Source organism: Mastigoproctus giganteus, chromosome 4 (assembly GCF_048544385.1).
Source record: "Mastigoproctus giganteus isolate SK-2022 chromosome 4, ASM4854438v1, whole genome shotgun sequence".
In the NCBI taxonomy this organism is placed as follows: Eukaryota; Metazoa; Arthropoda; class Arachnida; order Uropygi; family Thelyphonidae; genus Mastigoproctus; species Mastigoproctus giganteus.
This window is the reverse complement of record NC_143578.1, coordinates 154,815,887-154,838,157: the sequence shown is the minus strand read 5'-3', so window position 1 is coordinate 154,838,157 and position 22,271 is coordinate 154,815,887. Positions and strand designations below refer to the sequence as shown.

The following is a 22,271-nucleotide window of genomic DNA, read 5'->3' as shown; positions in this document are numbered from 1 at the left end:
TCCTCCAAACCTAAATTGAAGCTGTTGCTGTGCATATGATTCCTCAGATTGTGTTTACACTAGTCTCAGTCTATCTCCCACCAAATCATGCTTATTCTTATCTTGAAGAACTTTTAATACAGCTACCCTCCCCTGTCTGCTTGCTAGGGGATTTCAATGGCCACAACCCTTAGAGACATAAGCTCATACATTTGCTTTCTTGCATCACATGCCACTACTACTACTACTACATGGCCAACTGATTGAAATTCTACTAGATAAACAAAACCTCACAATTCTTAATAGTGGTGCACACACACCTATATACAGTTACCTACTAGATGGCGCCTCTGTAGCCAGGTGGGCAGGAGCAGCAGTGTGTAGCCCATGCTTCTTAACATTAGCATTAGCATAGGCATATGATGCAAGAAAGCAAGCTTATGCAGCATAAGCCAAAAAAAAACCACAAAAAAAACCATACACTCCCATTTCACCCCTCCGTTCGTTCGAAATACCTGTCCAGCTGAGCCTTAAATTTATTTAGGCTATCAACTTCCATAACAAGGGATGGAAGTCTGTTCCACCAACCAACTACCTGCTGGCTAAAGGCAAATTTCCATATGTCTATCCTACGTCTGTCTTTACTCAATTTGAATTTATGCCCTCTTAGGTGATTATTCTGAACAAGACGAAGAATCCCATCGGCATTGAGCATATTCAAGGCTTTATACACCTCTATCAGATCACCTCGACGGTGCCTAATCTCCAGACACTGTAATTTGCAAAACTTAAGCCTTTCTTCATAACAGCAACCCTTTGTTCCATTCTTGTTGCATCCTTCTTGAAATGAGGCCTCCAGACCTGTATACAGTACTCAAGGTGTTTTTATACAAGGGAATAATTACCTCCTTATCCCTGCTAGAAAAATTCCTGTATATCATTGACAATACAATATGAGCTACTCTTATAGCCCGTCTGCACTGCTCAGAAAACTTCATATCTGCCTGCACCATTATCCCCAGGTCCTTTTCATTCTCTACCACTGTCAGTGTAGTACCACAGAGTTGATACGTTGCTCTGGGATTGCTGTTTCCCATGTGTAGTACTTTACATTTGTCAATGTTAAACTTCATTTGCCACCTCTCAGCCCATCTGCTCAACCTTTCCAGATCCTGTTGCAGCAACATAGCATCAGTAGTGTGCTTAACAAACCTACCAACCTTTGTATCATCTGCAAACTTGGACATTAAGTTTGATATACCATCATCAATAGCATTTATAAATACAGAAAACAACAATGGACCCAACACTGAACCCTGAGGGACTCCACTAATAAAATTAGTCCACAATGAGCATTGTCCACTGATTACCACTCTCTGTCTTCTCCTTCTCAACCATCCCTTTATCCATAGTGGCAATTTGCCTCCAATGCCACACTGCTCCAATTTGTGCAGCAGTCTTCCATGTGCAACAGTATCAAAAGCCTTTCTAAGATCCAAATATATAATATCAAAGTTATTCCCTGCATCCAGTTCTTTTGTGACTGCATCATAATATCCAATCAAATTGGTCAGGCAAGACTTTCCCTTAACAAAACCATGCTGTGTCCGAGCTATAACTGGAGTCTTGTCTAGATGATCCTGTAGTGCTTCTTTAACCAGTGCCTCCATTCATTTTCCTGGAACAGAAGTTACACTCACAGTTCTATAATTACTTGTGTCAGCCTTTCATCATCCTTTCTGAATTGGGGTCACATTTGCACATCTCCAGTCTATGGGTACCTCCCCTGAGTCCAAAGAAGCCCTCATAATTATGACTAAGGGTTTGCTTACTTCCTTTGCTGCCTCCTTTAATATAACTGGATAGATTCCATCCACCCCGGATGCCTTATTTATGTTTATCCTCAACAATTTCTCCTCCACTTTCCTCTCAGTTATTACAAAATCATCTAGCTCACTGCCAGAGTTTACTTCACCTCTGGCATTCCCCTTCCTGAATAACTCCTCATGTGTGAATGTAGATGCAGAATAATCATTTAGTTTGTTAGCCACCTGAGCAGGATCCTCAACTGTTGAACCATCAATATCCAGTGAACCAATGTGATTCATCCCTTTCCTTCTAGAGTTTACATAGGTAAAGAACTCTTTTCTGTTTTTCTTTGCATCCTTTGAAGGATTTCTCATAATCTGCCTTTGCCTGCCTAATCTCCTTTGTGACTTGGTTACAAACCAGCTTATAGCTATCATAGGCTTCCACGTCACCCATTAATTTATATGTATCCCATGCATTTTTCTTCTCTGCCATATGTCTGATTAGTTCATCTGACATCCATTTAGGCCTAAACTTTGAACAATATTTCTTAGTTGGTATGTAAAGCCTAGTAGCTTCCAAGATAAGTTCTTTGAATGCTTCTCATTTTGAATTTGCTGTTGGTCATCAGTTGGTCCCACTGTATAGAATTTAAATACTGTCTCAGACCATCGTAGTCGCCTTTACGAAAGCAAAAACCCTTCCCTTTACCCCTTATCATAGTTACCTCTTGTAAATCCCACTTCAGCACACTGTGGACACTGCCACCTAGTGGTTCCTTTATGTGCAGATTCTTAATGCATGAGGAATCACTACTGATAATCAGATCAAGAGTATTACTACCTCTAGTTGCCTCCCGAACATGCTGATGCAGAAAACAATCATCCAATAAATCCACAAAAGCCTTGCTAGTGTGTGAGTGACCAACCCACAAATTCCAGTCAATATCTGGGATATTAAAATCCCCCATTATAAGACGCTCTGATTTACTGGCCCACTTTATTTCCCTGTACAGTTTCTTATTATACTCATCAGAGTCATTAGGCTTATAGCACACTCCTACTCTCAATTTTGATCTCCCAGTGCTTATGTCACACCAAACTGACTCGACACTGCACTGTCCAGCGATGTCGACTGGCTTCACTTCCTTCGATTTTATGTGTTTCTTAACTAATAGCATAACTCCTCCTCCTTTCCTATCCTGTCTATCCTTTCTGTACACATTGTACTTCCCAAATTCCAGTTCTGCATTTCTTATATCTGTGTGACACCATGTCTCTGATATCCCAACAATATCTGCCTTTGATGTTTTGAGCAGTACCTCAAATTCATCAAATTTATTTACCAAACCCCTAGCATTGGTGTACACACCAAGTATACATGCACTTGTTCCTATTCTTAGCTACCCTAACACAACCCATGTGTTTACTTGTACCGCAATGACTCGCAGCAGTCTCTGAAATACCCTGCATCTTGTTTTCCAGGCTGCTGCTCATTCCAATAGAAGTAGTGCAAGAATCAATTTCACATCTGCCAGTGGCTACTGTTAATCTATTAGTCCTTGTGTTCCCCCGAGCTAGCAGTTTTCCGACCCATCTAACACTGCCTCGATAGCATCAGTAAATATTCTTGCACCCTTTCTATATAAGTGTATCCCATCCCTGTAGAAGCAGTCTCTCCTGTTAACAAGTACAGACCAGGCTGAAAAAAATTCTACCCCTTGAGCCTTGCACAATCTTTCCAGGGCCGAATTGATTGACAAGGCTCTCATCATATACTCCCTCCTATCGTGTCTGGGTGGAATTGCAGACACTTTCAAATTCAACCCTAATTCGTGGCTTTTTTTTTAACAGTGACCTCTACTTGTTAAGTAAGTTTGTTAGTTTAGTTTACACTGACTCTCTCAGCTCAATTGGAGCAATGCAGAATCGCCCTGTAGAAGCAGTCTCTCCTGTTAACAAGTACAGACCAGGCTGAAAAAAATTCTACCCCTTGAGCCTTGCACAATCTTTCCAGGGCCGAATTGATTGACAAGGCTCTCATCATATACTCCCTCCTATCGTGTCTGGGTGGAATTGCAGACACTTTCAAATTCAACCCTAATTCGTGGCTTTTTTTTTAACAGTGACCTCTACTTGTTAAGTAAGTTTGTTAGTTTAGTTTACACTGACTCTCTCAGCTCAATTGGAGCAATGCAGAATCGCTCTCATAAGGATCATTCTGTTTTAAATCCTATCAGGAATTTGCTGCTGTTGAAAATTGAAGATCAGCAACAACTAGTTAATTTTTGTTGGATTCCAGCACATTCAGGCATTAAAGGAAATTAACTGGCTGATATTTCTGCTAAAAATCCATCAACTTTAGGCTTAACCTCTGTCTTTATTCCAGCCTCTGATTATAATATCATAATTCAAGCAGCATACCATACACAGTGGACAGAGCTATGGCACAACCAAACAAATAATAAACTAATTGAAACAAGACCCAAAATTTTGGCACTCAAGCATTCAGACAGTTCAGCAAGAAGAAGTGGTACTCGCACAGATTAGAATAGGGTATACTCATCTAACACACCTTCATCTACTCACAGGCGGTAATCCTCCTCAGTGTCCACACTGCTCAGAACATCTAATAGTCAAATATATATTTTGTCTATTAGATGTTCTGTCCACACTATCAACAACATCGAACTTCAATATTTCATTTTCTGTCTAACCGATGATGTTAAATTGTCTCATTGGAGAGGAGGGAAATATTAATAAACTTTTCTGTTTTTTGAAACAAATTGGAATGTGTAAATGAATATGATTAGTTTCTGAGCTGAAATGAAATTGAACTGACTTCATATTAATTGTTTTTTAATATTCCTATGAATAGGTGCACTATAGCCACAGCAGTTTGTGTGCCATTAAACACCGATACCACAGACACACTAACCATTGCCTTATACAATGGGATAATCACCTCTCTATCCCTGCTGGCAAAAGTCCTGTATATCATTCCCTACACTGAGCATAGTACCACCATAGTTGATACATTAATCTGGGATTACAGTTACCCATGTACAGTGCCTTACATTTGTAAATGTTAATCTTCAATTACAATTCTTAGCCCACTGCCTAATTTTCCTAGATCTTCTTTGCAGTAGCATACTTTGATTACTGCCAATAACCACCCTACCAAACTTAGTGTCATCTGCAAACTTAGATACACAAAATATTTATTAATTCACCCATCCATTCATTTCAAATGTTTATGTAGTTCTGCCTTGAATTTATTTACAAATGGAAGTTTGTTCCAGCAATCAACTACCTGCTAGCTAAAGGCAAATTTCCACACATCTATTCGACAACTGTCTTTCCTCATTTTCAGTTTATGCCCCCTCAGGTTTGTAAACTGAGCAAGAGAAAGAATCCCATCAGCATTGAGCTTACTCAATCCATTCAAAGCCTCTTATACACCTAAATCAGATCAGCTCACAAGTGCCTAGTCTCCACACACTGCAATTTGCAGAACTTAAGTGTTTTCTTCATAAGAGCACCCCTTTGTTCCCCTCACCAGTCTTGTTTCCCTTCTCTGTACTCATTCTAGTAACTCTACATCCTTTCTAAAATGAGGCTTCCAGACCTGTACACAGTACTCAAGGTGTGTCCTGACCGTTGCCTTACACAAGGGTATAATCACCTCCTTATCCCAGCTAGCAAAATTCCTGAATATCATTGTAAAAACTGCATGACTACTCTGGCAACCTGTTTGCCCTGCTCAGAAAACTTCATATATGACTGCACAATTACTCCTAAGCCTGTTTCATTCTCCACTACTCTGAGTGTAACACCACACAGTTGGAACATTTCTGTGGGGTTACTTCTACCCATATGCAGAACTTTGCCACTTCTCAGCCCATCTACCCAACTTTTTTAGATCCTGTTGAAGTAGTGTACTGCTAACAACCTTGCCAACCTTTGTAAAAAACATTAAGTCTGATATACCTTCATCAATACCATTCATAAATATACAAAACAAAAATGGGCCCAGCACCAAACCCTGGGGAACTCAACTAATATCATTAGTCCACAAAGAGTAGTATCCATTGATTACTGCTCTGTGTCTTCTCCTACTCAACCATTCTTTTATTCATTGTAGAAACTTTCCCTGAATACCATACTACTAAAATTTGTATAGTAGTCTTCCATGTTTTAGATTTCAGGAAAACCATAAAAGGTTTTCCTGAAATCCAAGTACGTGATATCAAAATTATTTTTTGCATCTAATTCTTTGTGACCACATCATAGTATCCAATCAAATTGGTCAGACAAGACTTCCCCTTATCAAACCCATGCTGTGTCTGAATTATTACTGAAGTCTTGTGTAAATGGTCCTGCAATTTTTCTTTAACCACAGACTCCATTTTTTCCCCCGGAACAGTAGTTAAACTCACAGGTCTGTAATGACTCGTGTCACCTTTTCATTCCCCTTTGTGAATTGTAGATACATTTGCACATCTGCAGTCCATGGGAACCTCCCCGGAGTCCAAGGATACACTCATAATTATGACTATCGATTTGCTTACTTCCTTTGTTGCCTCCTTTAATATAAGTGGACAGATCCCATCCACCCCAGGATGCCTTTCTTATGTTTAACTTCAACAATTTCTCCTCCACTTTTCTCTCAGTTATTACAAAATCATTTAGCTCCCTGTTAAAGTTTAATAAGCTTCTGGTCTCCACTTCCCTATCAAATTCCTCACGTGTGAATGTAAATGCAAAAATACTCATTCAGTTTGGCAGCTATCTGAGCAGAATCATTTACAAACCATGATATCAAGTGGATCAATCTGATTCATCCTCTTCCTTTCAGAGTTTATATAAGTAAAGAAGTCTTTGCTGTTTTTCTTTGCATCCTTTGCCAAAGATTTCTTGTAATCTTACTTCGCTTGTCTAACCTCCTGTGTGACTTCATTACAGACTTGCTTATATCTACCCTAGGCTTCTGTGTAGCCTGATAATTTATATTCATTCCATGGATTTTTTCTTCTCTGCCACGAGTCTCGTTAGTTCATCTGACATCCATTTAGGCATAAACCCTGAACAGTATTTCTTAGTTGGTATGAATAGCCTAGTAACTTCCTTGAATGCTTCCCATTTAGAATTTGCTCTTAGTAACATCATCAGTTGGTCCCATCATATAGAATTTAAATAATCTCTGATACCACTGTAGTCACCTTTATGAAGGCAAAAACCCTTCCCTTTTCCCCTGATGGTATTAAATCTTTAATTTAATCCAATATCAGTACACTGTGATCACTGCCACCTAGTGGTTCCTTTATCTGTAAATTCTTAATGCATGAATCCAATCAATTTTTGTATAAGGCAATGGTCAGGCCACACCTTGAGTACTACATATTAGGTCTGGAGGCCTCATTTTAAGAAGGATGTAGAGTTGCTAGAACAAGTACAGAGAAGAGCAACAAGATTGGTGAGAGGAACAAAGGAGTGCTTTTTCCAAGAGTAGCTTAAATTCTGAAAGTTGAGAATTGGCAGCTGCGAAGTGATCTAATTGGTGATGACCAAAATAACTGGCATTTACGGTAATTATATTATGGAATCAATATAAAAAATAAAAATAAATGCTGGCTTGTTTGGATTATTGACGTTTTGAATTATTGATGTTGGGATTTTCAACATTCTACTGTATCAAGAATGTTCATAAGTCATTGAATATGGCAGAAACCCTGATGGAATAGTGAATGCAACCAAGCCAAATGAGAGAAAAATAAAGCATGGATTAGCTTTCACAAGAACCCTACTGCCACAAATCTAGCGCAGTTTAAGCAAACCAGAACCAATGCTAGACACATTCAATGAGCGAAGAAAAGAGAGTAATGGAAACATTCTGCTTCTACGATTACCCAGTTCCACTAAAACACAAACTATCTGGAAAAATATTGGTAAAATGTATAATAAATATCCTCATTCACAACTATTCATACTGAGCATGAATGGGAATGAAGTTTCACTACCTCAAGATATGGCCAACATTCTCGAAAAGTCTCTTGCTCAAACCTCTGCTCTACTCACCAGCTTCCAGAAATTAAAGCCCTGTACTGAAAAACAGACCATTGATATTGACACTGATCCCCCACAACCTTTCAACTGTGTTTTCACAATAGCCAAACTATGGCTTGCTCTTGACAGTTACAAGACTTAGTACTGCTGGACCTGATGGAATCCACTATTCAATGTTAAAAGAGGTCAGCAAAGAGTCACTTCATGTTCTACTCCTTTTATATAACTGCATTTTTACAACATCTACTCTCCCGGATACTTGAGACCATGCACATATTTTAGCATTATTAAAACCTGGCAAAGGCTAATTGAATCCACATCACTATCAGTCTATTTCCCTTACCAGCTGTTTGGAAAAAATTATAAACTCTCATCAAATACAGTCTTATCAGCTCATCATAATGTGGATTTTTTACAGATAGATCAACGTTAGCCCTCTTGATTCAAAGAGATACCCAGATTCATAATGCATTTTCAAGAAAGGAACATTTAACTACAGTTTATTTAGACATTGAGAAAGCTTTTAACACAGCTTGACATTATGGAGTTTTTCACGATCTATACACATTGGGCCTAAATGGAAATCTACCAAGATAAATAACCTTAGATACTGAATGTTCTGAAGCAGTGGTCTTTCCTGGTGTTGTTCAATCCTTCAAGGAAGGACTGAACAATAATTTTGTTCAATCCTTTCTTTCTTGTAACTTCATCCAAGAAGGAAGTGGACCATGGGGCTCAGTTTTAAGTGCCATTCTCTTCATTATAAAAATTAACTGAGACCATTCCAACCACTGTGTTTTACTACTTTATAAACAGATGACTTTAGTATATCTTGCCACTCAAAACATGAGAATGATTGAGAAACAACTTCAAAGTACTTTTAACAGAATTACAACTTGGGCTGCAGTAAACAGTTTTCACATATCAACTGGAAAAACAGTTGCAGTTCATTTCTGTAGAAGACGTAATCTCCATTCTAACCAAGTTCTAAAGCTGGGTGACCATGTCATGTCCACTGTCCGATTTCTTGGCTTAACCTTAGATAAAAAATTGACCTTTCTTGGCCATATCAAGAAATAATCATCCTAAGAGTATCATGGGATGCTGACTGTCATATTCTTCTTCACTTACATTGCTATTTTGAATTGCAAGTTAGATTATCAATCTGAATTTACAACTCTGCTGAACCCTTCACCTTTAGATGGTTAGACTCTATTCATCACAGTGGTGCTCTTTGAGTTTACCGTACATCTCCTGCCTAGTGTCTTCATGCTGAAGCTCGTGACCCTCCGCTCTCTCTCTCTCTCTCTCTCTCTCTCTCTCTCTCTCTCTCTCTATATATATATATATATATATATATATATATATGGCAGCAACATTTAATACTAAATTATGCTATCATAATCAAAAGTTTAATCAATGCATCCAGCTTGAAGATATTTATTTACAACAGAATGGGAGAACTTATATGTTGTTTATCTATAAATTAATCAGCTTGCTATATTAGCTGATAATTGGCAGCTAGATCTTTCTAAACATGGGCATATCCTAATTCCACTGCACTTCCATGGGCTTTCTGTTCCCCCATGTGACCTGTTCCTTTCAAGAATGGGGAAAGCTACTCTTTTTCTCAACAGATTACTTCTGTTTCAGGGAAAATAATGGAGTCACTGGTTAAAAAAGTAATGCAGGACTATCTATACAGCAGTATGGTTATACTTTAGTCACACCATGGGTTTGTTAAGGGGTGATCTTGTCTGACCAATTTGAGCAAATGCTATGATGAAGTAACAAAGGAACTGATTGGAAAAAAAATAATTCTGCTGCTGTCATATACTTTGATTTTAGGAAAGCTTTTGATACTTTTCATACATAGACTGCTGTGCAAATTGAAGCAGTGTGGCATTAAGAGTAAGTTATTACTGTGAACAAAGGGATGGCTGAATGGAAAAAGACAGAGTTGTTATGAATGGACACTGCTCTACATAGATTAATGTTGTCAGTGGAGTACCCCAGGGTTTGGCGTTTGACCCATTGTTGTTTTCTGTATTTATTAATGATATTGATAAAGGTATAACAGGCTTAATGTCTAAGTTTTCAGATGATATGAAGATTAGCAGAGTAGTTAAAGACAGAGTAGTTAAAGGCATCCATAGCCGAGTGGGCAGGAGCGGGAGTGCAGTAGCACACGCTCTTTGAGTAGACCGGGGTTCAAGCCCCTCACTGCTGAATACGGTCGATCTGCCAACCCGCACTGGACCAGCGTGGCAGTTTATGGTCCATTTCCCTCAGCATGAATTGTTGAGGAGGCTTCCATCCTGCAGTGGGTTGATAATGGCTGCACTTTACTTTTACTTTTTAAAGACAGTAATGATGGTATGGTATGGTACTGCAACAAGATCTAGAATTAGGTGGTTGGGCTGAGAAATGGCAGTTGAGGTTTAACATTGACAAATGGAAAGTACTGCATATGTATGGGTAGCAATAATCCCAGATTAATGTATTAACTGTGTGATACTATACTCAAGGTAGTGGAAAATGAAAAAGACCTGGGGGTTATTTTGGCAGTCAGACATGAAATTCTCTGAGTAGTGCAGCAAGGCTTCCAGAACAGCACATGGGGTTTTGTCAATGATATACAGGAATTTTGCTAGCATTATTCCATTGTATAAGGTCAGGCTGGCTCTTGAGTACTGCATGCAGGACTGGAGCCCTTATTTTAGGAAGTATGTAGAGCTGCTGGAGCAGGTATGGAGAAAGGCAATGAGATTGGTGGGGGGAACAAAGGAGTGCTATTAACAAGAAAGGCTTCAGTTCTGCAAATTGCAGCATCTGGAGACTAGGCACCTGTGAGGTGATGTGATTTAGACATGTTTAAGGCTTTGAATGGATTGAGCAAACTCAATGTTGATGGGATCCCTTCCTCTCTGCATACATAAATTCAAATTGGGGAAGGATGATTGCAGAATAGATGTGCCGAAGTTTGCCTTTAGCCAATGGGTGATTGATTGTTAAAATAAATTTCTGTCTTATGCTGTGGAAGCGGATAGCTTGAATAAATTGAAGGAACTAGACAAACTATTAGAGGGGATGGATAGGTGAAATGGGTATTTTTTTTTCTTTTTAGCTAATGCTATATAAGCTTGCTTTCTTGCACCATTTTCCACCATTAATACTAATATAAAACAGCTTCATAAATCACTAATTTCAAAATATGGATTTTATATTCAGATTATTATTATTATTAATATCCATATGATGCAAGGAAGCCTGAGGCTTATGCTGCACCAGAAAAAAAAAAAAAAAAAAAGTTTCTGAGTAACCCTGAGAGAGAGAAAGAGAGAGAGTGTCAAAAGTAGAAGGGAATCGCCAAGAAGAGAAGAATGATGATATCCAACTCAGGACCCTGGGTGTGCCAAGCCCATACTCACCAGATGTGAGCCCCCGGGGTTGCTATACAGAGCGGCTCCAAAACTGACCATCATATCAATGCTGCCATTGTGTTTCTATCCTCCATAATTATCAGTTAGTTACCTTTAGATTATAGCATTGTTTTTGCTGAACTGTGTTCAGCAAAAACAATGCTATAATCTCAAGTACAAATAGCCTTGGATTCTATAAAATTGCACCAGTTTACTCATAATGTCATATTCACTTACTCTCAATGCTATTCTCATTTTATAGCAAACCAAAGAAACATCATAACTACCTACTTGAGCTGATTGATCTAGTTAAGGAGATGAAAGCAGTAAAATATTTTTGGCTCCCTAACAGGGTGGCCATATTTTTAAAATTGGTAAGCGGGACAACTTGAAATGAAATGTGTAGTATAACATTTTTTTCTTCAAAAAGTAAAGAAAAAATATAAAATGACAATTAAAATACACGTTTTTATCAATCAATCATAGTATTCATTTGTTATATGATGGTTGTTAATATGTATTTGTCCTATATAGACTATAATATTATTTATAATGGTTATTTTAAAAATAGTGAGGAAGACTACTTTTACTTTAGATTTCACTAGTTTTAAAATTTCTTCTCCTTCTGAAGATTTTAAAAAGTTTTAAATTCTGAACAGGATATGTTATAGTTTTCTTTCACCATAAGTTCATCTTCTAAATTTTCTAATAAAAGATGGTTTCTCTCTTTCCGCCAAGCAGTTTTCATTAAGCGGAAAACTCATTCTGATGAAGTATTTGAATGTGGAATGCTTAATATGGGCGGCGCCTCCGTAGCCAGGTGGGAAGGAGCAGCAGTGCGTAGCACACGCTTCTTGATTAGACTGGGGTTCGAGCCCGTCACCACCAAATACGGAGGATGCGGAAAGGTCAGGGAATGACCACCGCATATCCCGGAGCAATATGGCCTTAGTTGCTAATGCTCCTAAAAAACCAAATAACAACAGCTTAATATGGAGCTCACAATTTGAGACAAATTATTTGCTTTGGGAAATTTTGAGAAAAATTGCACCCTTTTTTATCAACATGCATTTGCTTTTATATTCATTACTCAGTGACGAACAAAATGCCTGCAGACTTTCTCATTTTTCTCTTGTTATTAGAATTAATTTTTAACATATCCATTAGATTCCAATAAGAATTATTTAAAAATATGTAAAATCAATATATTATCAATATATTTACAGTTTTTTCCTCTTATTGGGACAAATGATGGTATTATCAGGAAACAGGATTTGAAGTTCTAAATCGGGACAATTCCGGCCATATCAGGATGGTTGGTCATCCTGGTCCTTAACCATGTTGGCATACCTGGCAATGAGAATGAACATGCAGCCAAATTCACTGTAGAACCAGTTGGTGCCTCTTTTAAAATTCCTTTCACAGACTACAAAAAAATCTTGTAATAAGTTGAAATAAAAATCACTGGAAAATCATCTGGAAAAATTCCTTCAGATTAAACCAAATCTCCAGTCTTGGCCATCCAGCTTTCACTCGAATCAAAAAGAAGTGACTTGTAAGACTAAGAGTAGGTCATATACACCTTACCCACTTTTAACTTCTTTCTTCCTCAGATCCACCTTTCTGTCCAAACTGTCATACTTAACTCACAATACAGCTTAACATAGTTGACTGTCCTCTCTATAATAGAGAACATCAAACCATGCTCTTATCAAAGCCTGCAGCCCAAATCACTCCTACTTTTAAACAAAATTTTGATGACAGATCTAGTTACTTTCTAGCATTGTTTGGTGCATAATGACCTTTAGTTGCTATTGTGCTGTAAAACTTTCATCAACAACAACAACTCGATTTCATCTTCCTGAAATTGAGTTAGTCCTATCATAATATTTGATACTATACGAGAGACCACTGTAAAACCTCCAACAACATCTCAATCTTTATCTTCCTGAAATTGAGCTGGTCCCATGGTAAGATTTGATACTATATTATAAAGTTGTTACTTGCAATCTTGGTTTGGTAATTTATAACCTTCGTTTGCCCTTGCATCATAAACTTTCTCTAACAATAACACAAAAACAGCATTCACTCATATAGACATGTGGTACTTTTATCATTAACTCCAGAACAAAACTACAGTAAACTCTTTAAAATCCAGCACCCTTGGGGATTCAGAGGTTCCAGATTTTATGATTTTATAGATTTCAGAGAGGTATAACTATTGATTGAGCAGTTTAGAGGATACATTTCAGTAAATATTAAGCACAAACAACTGAAAACTTATTTACAACTGTAAACATTTTAAATAATAGTATCGTCCTTTCATTTGTTTTTGTGGCCACTGGATTTAAACTGCACGGATAATGCAATGGTCTTAATTACAACAGTAGAACAAACTCGCTCTTGTAACGAGCTGCCCTGGTATTGCACTACCTTTAACAGAAAGCTTAATTAGAACTTATTAAAGCTATATTAAATAGCTATATTAGAACTTTTAAACTGATTTCTTATATAGTGGACTAATTCTTTAAACCTGTTTTTTTTCCCCCCCTGTGTGTTGTCACTAGAAACCACCTGCTATCTAACAAGGGACCAGTTATTCCTGAAATACGCTGTCATAGCAGTGTCATCTTTTAAACAAATTATCGGTTAAGCTTTCGGAAAGGCCATCTGCTTTAAAGAACTGCAATACTAGCACAACTTTCTGAAAAGGCAGGTTTATTCTTCTGTGAGAATTAAGGTTATTGTATTATGCATGGATTCTTAAAAACATGGAGCTATTGATACTAGCACCAGATTGCTGTCTTAAAAGTTTGTCCAGAACACTATTACATGGATGGAGTTCTTTGTCCAATCAAAAATAGAAACAAATATCATCTTATTGGCACTCAACATTGAACATTATTCATTCATCAACACCAGACCTGGTGTTTATTTCCACTGTGACTGCAGTGGAAATAAAGAACTTGTCTAATAATTGCAATCAAAAATGCCTAAATGATTAATGAGCACAAAAGAAGAATGATATCTTTACATGGAAAAAATAAAAAAGCAATCTAGAGTCTATAACAACTGGTAAAGTTCAGCATTTTTTTTTTTTTTTTTTTTACAAGTAAATAATCCTGTACCCAGCAATACTTACTTTGTTATATATCTGCTTGATCCCTCCCATACCCCCTCCAAAAATATGAATTTGCAGCCACTTGAGCGCTTCTAAATTATCTGTGTATAAAAGTCATCCTTTGCAATAACTTTAATTGAAAAACTTTCTATAATAAATAATTATTGTTGTCACATATATTGCATTTTATTTTTGCATTTACAATATTGTCACTGGGCAGAAAGATAAAAATAAAAAAAAAAATGATAACATATAAATTAGAGCACTAGTAATATCTTAATTTCTAATGGAAAAACAACCCTCTAGACCTTTTCAAATTATGCTAGGCATCACACTATCTGATTGGTTGAAGAAAATGAAACATTCTATCAGTCTTAAAGTAAATTTTGATGCTCTGAAACTATTTTGCTTCATTCAGCTGTGAATATGATTTTTTTTTTTTTTTTTTTTTTTTTTTTAATAGGAAGCAGGCAATGTTGTAGATATTAAATCCTGGCCTCTGATTTTGGATACTGATGATCTTCCAAAAAAAAAGTTAACTAGCATTTATAGAGCTCCAACACCAGAGATGATTGCTTATCTGGATTTCAGTGTTAGCACCACTGGAATGTTGGCAGGTATTAAGGTAAGAAAGATAAAATATTTTATGATTATTTATTTTTGTTTCTATCTTAGCACATTTCTTAAAACAACATAAGTGTGATTAAAGCTTCACATTAATAGTATTTTTAAGCTTTTTTATTATCATAGGCAGCTTTGAATGCTAAGGCACCCAAAAATTTTTCACAACCCCAGTTTTCAAATAAAAAAGACATTGGCAAATCTGCATTTGATTTATCCACATATTTCAATTTTTACATTTAAACACATTTATTTGTAATATACAAAAATTAATAAAATACAAATTTTATATTGAAATTGTTTTCTTTTTTGTGAAATAAATTTTTCCATCACTTCTTTCAAACTAATGTTTTTTTTTTTTGTCCCCCGAAAATCTCATTTTCAGTATAGAGGGACAAACGTACTGATTTTTGCTGATTTAAATTACTTCTTTTAATTACTTAGGTCATTTTTAATGCAGAGCAATTTGCCACCTGTAAGCTCAAATAAATTCTAAATAAAATTAACATTTTATTTAGAATTTTTTTTTTTTTTATCAGTAAATAATCCTGTACTCAACAATATCTTACTTTTGTTATGTATTTGGGAAAATTCCATCTAAATAATTTTTCTTCGCTAATTTAAGAATATCCAAAAACCATAATTTTTTTCATTGATGGTAATATAATTCTGAAAAGTGCAGCAGCTTGTTATTGATTTTCTTCCAAAGCATTCATATAATAATTACAGATTCCTTTAAATTTATCTAATAAAGTTAAATTTTAATTTTTTTTTTAACTCTCAAGGAAACAATTGTCTTCCAAAATTAATATTTGATTTTCTATTTTCAAGCTCCTATGTAAGTATTTTTTATCATGAAATGATTTTTTTTTTTTTCAAACTTACTTTTACTTGCATTTCCTTAACAAAATGAATTTTTATAATTTTTTTTTTTATATACTGAGGGATATGCTTCACTGTGTTACTATAACTTCAGTAACTTGAAATATACATAAACAGCTTTCATTGGTTAATTTCCCTTATTAAAACATTCTAGTATGTATTTCCGAATCAAAATCATTTTTACTAGTTCTGATTTCTCCACTTTTTTTGTTTCGATAACTTAGTGTTACCATTTTTTCATTAGAAATCTCTATCTTTTTTAAACAAGCCAAAACATTGTTCTAACTTTTCACTAATGTGTTACACACTTCAGCTCATGCTGAGCATCTTGTGCAAGAAAGTTGTTTTTTAATTTACATTCGTTAACATAAGTATTCACTCAGATAATTTCATGAACCTGTAAATGTAGGAAAAAAGTTGGTCACGTTTTCCACTACTAAAAATAAATAAACTTATTCTTCACAACATGATTAACAAAGAATAATTTGCCATTTTTCAGTCCGTATGCCTAATTTATCCAGGTCTTGGTGTAATAGCATACCTTGATTACTGTCATTACCCACCCATCTTGACCCTGTATCATTATTAAACTTAGATATGAGGTTTGATACCTACATCAGTATTATTAATAAACATTAAAGTAGGTGAGGGCTAACTCAGGAATCTGCCATTCCAATGGTATGGTCTTATACTACTCTGGGACAGGTGACAATACAGTGTGGGAATTATGATCCACTATTCACTGAAGAAATCAGTAGCTAATTTTATTCCATACTCGAATTGCATCATTATGCTAAAACTGCAAGGTAACCCAGTTAATGTTAATGTGATACAAATACACTGAGTGATCACTGAATTATGACCACCTACCTAATACTTCGTAGGTCCTCCTTTTGCCCTCAGTATAGCAGCTATCTGACTTGGCACTGATTCAACAAGATGTCGGAAACGTTTGGGAGGTATGGCCAACCAAGCTGTGTGTAATGTGGCTATCATTGCAGGTATGGAGGTGATTGGTGTATCCAGACACCTGATATGCCTTTCCATAGCGTCCCACAAGTGCTCAATGGGATTGATATCGGGGGAGTTCGAAGGCCAATTGATATGCTGGAAGTCAGAACTGTGTTCGTCAAACCATTCCTGCACATCAAGTGCCCGATGGCTCAGCGCATTGTCATCCTTGAAGACAGCATTACCATTCGGGAAAAACTGTAACATAGCTGAGTTTACACAGTCAACAAGCAGTTGACGATAGCAGAGACCAGTGAATGTTCCTGCCAGTGAAACATGCCCCACATCATACAACTGCCTCCACCAGCCTGCACTTTTGATACTATGCATGATGGATGAAGAGCCTCGTGTTGTTGTTGACACCAAATCCATACACGACCATCCACTGTGTGTGGAGTAAATAATGTGATTCATCCAACCAGCACACCTTCTTCCAGTCTTCTAACATCCAACTTGCATTCTCTTTGCACCAGGAGAATCTTTTACGCCAATGAACTTTGGTTAGGAGAGGATGCCGTGGGGTCATCTGCTGGTATAGCCCATACGTGCGAGCATGCAATGCATAGTCATTCCAGATATTGTTCCAGGTTTGCCCATGTTGTATTGGGTAGTCAACTCTTCAACAGTGCTGTGCCTGTTTGCCTGTACGAGTCATTGGACCCGGCACTCACCTCTAACATCAACCTTTTGCTGAACTTTGCAGTTTTGCCATTGGGTCATTGTTTGACCATTTTGATGCCAGTCCTGGTATACTTTAACAACAGCAGCTCTTGAACACCCCACCACCAGTTCAGCCGTTTGGGAAATCGAGGCACCGGCTCGTCAAGCTCCCACAATCTGTCCTTTATCAAAGTCCAATAAATCCTTCTTTTACCGCTCGGAATTTTACTACCTACTGAACCACTGACACCTTATCTATGCTACGTAGGTCAACTAACTGTGCACTCTCGTACCTCACGTAGTTAACTGGTCGCATTCAATTTTCATAAGGGTGGTCATAATTCAGTGATCACTCGGTGTATATGCACCTACAGTGGATAAGAGTGATGATATTATTGCAGAATTCTACAGGCAATTGAAAGACATCATAAGTAACTAAAAAACATGAAGTATATATCATCATGGGAGCTTTAATGCCAAAATTGGCAAAGGAAAGGTAATTGACATTGTGGATGATTTTGTATTGGGTTTATGAAATGAGCAAGGAGATTGGCTCATACAGTTCTGTCAAGAGGAGAGTATGATAATAGTCTCATGGTTTAAACTTCTGCCAGATGGCTCTATACTTGGGAATTCCCCCAAGACAAACCAGGGATTATAGTTAGAAATCAGATTGACTTCATACTGATAAATTAGCATTTTACCCTGGTGCGGATGCTGATTCCAATCATAACTTATTAACAGCTACTATCAAAACAAGGTTGAGATCCATTAGAAAAGGAAATAAGACAAGCACATTAAATTGTGAAAAACTCAAGGTCTTAACTGTGAAAAAAAAACTGAGTAAAGAGCTGAACATAAAATTAAACAACAGAGTAAGAGCTGAAGATGTAAATGATGAATGGAAGGAGTTTAATAAGATCATTATCAGTACTGGAAAATAAATTCTAAGTGATGAAAAACAACCTACAAAAAAGCAGTGGATGACAGAAGTGATCCCAAACCCAATGGATGAAAGAAGGAAGTTCAAAAATGGTGCTCCAACTAAATACCACCAGATCAAAAAAAAAATTATAAAGAGGAAAATTAAGGAAACAAAAGTAGAGTGGATGCTAGAAAAATCAACAGAGATAGCAGAATTAGAACAAAGGCATGATAATTTCCATTTACATAAGAAGCTAAAAGAATTAACAGGAAATACAAACAGAAGGATGCCATACACAACAAAGAATGCACAGAATCAATTAGTTTTAAGAGATGATGACAGAAAGAAGATGTGGGAAACTTATGTGAAGATGCTTTTTGATGATGCCAGACAGGATGTAAATGTTGAAATACCTATGGAGGAAGGCCTTGAAATTCTACAGTCTGAATTAAAATTTGCTCTGGGAGTGGCAAAAACTGGTAAGGCAGTGGGCTCAGATCAAATCCCAATTGAAATAGTGAAACTTATAAATGAAGAAAATCTGAAAGATCTAACCAAAATGTTCAACAAAATTTTTTTATAAATGGAACACTACCTAACGATTGGTTGAGGTCCTCCTTCATCCCTCTTCCAAAGAAGAACAGCATCACCTTGTGCAATGATTCTTGTCTTATTAGTCTGATGAGCCACATATTGAAGCTACTGCTACGGATAATCCAAAACAGGATTTACAAAAAATGTGAATCAGTAATCTCTAACACCCAATTTGGATTCCGAAGTGGACTAGGCACAGGACATGCTCTCGTGTTCTCTACAAAAATGTAGAGAACACAAGAAGACAGTATTCATCTGCTTCAAAGACTTTGAAAAGGCTTTCGATAGGGTACAACATGTAAAGCTTATAGAAGCACTTACAAAGCTAGATCTTGATGGATGGGACATCAGACTCATCAAAGAAATCTATTGGAATCAAACAGCCACTGTAAGTGTCAAAGAGGGTGAAACTGATGAGATCAATATAAAAAGAGGGGTAAGGCAGGGTTGTATTCTCTTGCCGAAGCTATTTAACATCTATTCTGAAGAAGTTATTTTCCAAAATCCATTGTACGAAACTAAAGAAGGAATTAAAATAAATGGTCAGCTGATATACATACAATGTGCTGACGATACTGCTGTATTCACAGAAAATATAGATCTTCAATTGCTTTTGGAGTGTATTAACAACAAATGTAATAATATGGGTTGATATGGGTTTAAGAATCAATGTCAACAAGACCAAATACATGACTGTGAGTAAATGTCCAATAAGCCAATTATTGAACAGAGCTCCAATAGATAGTGACTCATTTTAAATACCTTGGTAGCTGGCTAAATACTGAGTTAGATCTGGAAGCAGAAATAAAAGCAAGAATATAAGTTACGAGAAATGCCTTTACAAAACACAGAACATTGCTGTGTCACAAAGGTCTGGATCTGTCAATCAGACTGAAATTCATTAGGTGCTATGTGTGGTCCTTACTATTATACGGAGTTGAAACTTGGATGCTGAAAATATCAAGCACGAACAAAATAGAGGCCTTCGAAATGTGGATCTACAGAAGCATGCTAAAAATATCTTGGTTAGACGGAATCACCAACATTGAAGTCTTGAAAAGAGCAGGAAGAAAACGTGAATTGTTTAGCTTAGTGAAGAGAAGGAAAACTGCCTACCTGGGAAATGTGAAATATAAATTGCTTCAAGTAATAATAGAGGGAAAGAGAGGAGTGGAGAGGAGGAAACTTTCTTCACTGAAAAAAATCTGCAATTGGACTGGCAGATCAGCTGAGGATCTTTTTCATCTTGCCTGAAACAGAGAGAAGTACAGCATGGTGATAACCAACCTCTAGTAGGAGATGGCATCAAAAGAAGAAGAAGGTGAAAATTTCAGAACATGATTGAAATGCATAGTTATTTTGATACATAGAAAATGTTTACAATCCATGTTGCTATTGATAATTGTCGTGACCCTAATTATATTCATTTGTGTTGTTTTTCTTGAATGCAATTGAGTAACACAAATCATTATAGCAAAGTAATGGTCAGATTCATTTGTGATAAATAACACTGATGTTTTCTCAGAAAAGGGTTTTTCCGAATCATTTTCTAATGTTGAATTCAAAAATGACTTCCATTTGTTAATGGAAGTCATTTCCATCATGTCAGGTTTTTTTAAAAGTTCACAAAAGAAAATTTAATTTTTCACAAAATTTTATTAATTTTGACAGAATTTATGCACTGAAATTATAACAAGACGTTACTTTTACTATTATATTTAAATACGTGTTGAAAACACTATTAAAAATGGCAGTGGGGTAAAAAGTCCAGTAAACACTCACCTCTTGTCTTATTTTAAAAACTGACCTTGGATGGGTTAAATTTTGTTTCTTTGATTTTCTTTGCAGATCCTTGTACTTCATAGTCCCTCTTCAGCATCCAGTAGTAGTCAGCCATCATGTTGACATTCCATCTCCCCTGATACTTCATCTCTATGTCTTTAATATCATGGTGAAACATCTCACCCTGTTCTTCACTTAAACTTCCTAGATTTTCTGGGAAGTAGTTGATGTGGGAGTGTAAAAAAAGTACCTTGACACTCATGTTTCAGAACAGAATAAGTTTAGGTTGTTCAAACACTTGAATGAAGATATTTTACTCACTTTTCAGCACAAATTTGTTACGATAACCTCAAAAATAAACTCTGAGCTCACACTGATAAACACTGCTACATGGAGTTCTCAAGGTCAAGAAAAAAATGACTGAAGTCAGTCATTTGTTAATATATTCAATAATACAACTCATGACATCAACTCAAGTGTTTTATGAAAAAATGGTATGTGATAGAAAAAAAACAAATAACATTTCTGAAATCAGCGTAGAAAACAGAGTTAAAAACAGCTATTAGTTTACAAACCTCAAAAACCTTGCTGAGTGATAATTACACTCAGCTGTCACCACTCAACTGTAATTTAAGCTAGATTTTGCAATTTGCAAACAACTCAAGGGTAGATAGATATTGGACAAAATATAATGCTCGTTTCTAAACAAATAAATCAAAGGAACTGAATGAAATTAATTTTTTCATCGATTTCCTTTGTCACTACAACTGTCTCACAGGAGCTAATCAGATTGATTAGACAGATCCCCCACCCCATCCACAAAGCCATAGTGTTTTTGTGATTCTCAACTTTCACAGACCTAAGCTTTCCATCTGTTCCAGGGAAAATAATGCAGTATCATCTTCAATGGACCACTGTTATGTGAAAAAACAGCATGAATTTGTTGAGGAGAAGGATCTTGTCTAAGCAATCTGATTAGCTACACTGAGGTAGTCATAGTTAAAAAGGAACTGGATGGAAAAATTAACTTTGACATTGTATTCTTAGATTTTAGCAAAACTTCTAATATTTTACTGATATATGGATTAGTTCAATTTGCATCATTTTTATATGTGTATGTATAAAATGATTATCTACCCAAGTAAATGAATTGGCATCATTTTAATTATATCTCATATTGTGAATACCTTTACAATGAGTTGCCCTGGAATTGCACTACCTCAAATAAGTAATGCTTCACCAATGGAGAAGACTTGTTACTTATTCTCAGTGGATACCATCACCCAGACAGCACCATTTCAAGGCTTTTTTTGGCCTCTCTCTTCGGTGGATCAGGTACCCTGGTTTTTGCAATAGTGACAACCCAGTTATGCAGTATAACTCCACAATATGGGAGATGC

General features: G+C 36.5%; 1 protein-coding gene across 2 annotated transcripts in view; it reads left to right on the top strand.

Annotated features, from left to right (window-relative positions):
• LOC150087127 (disco-interacting protein 2-like) overlaps positions 1-22,271 on the top strand; it is a 1,128,863-nt gene that overhangs the window by 857,988 nt on the left and 248,604 nt on the right. For both annotated transcript variants that reach the window (XM_090372979.1, XM_090372978.1), the window contains exon 32: positions 14,860-15,021. In XM_090372979.1, the coding sequence (XP_090229105.1) occupies positions 14,860-15,021 (162 nt within the window). The remainder of the gene's footprint in view (positions 1-14,859; positions 15,022-22,271) is intronic.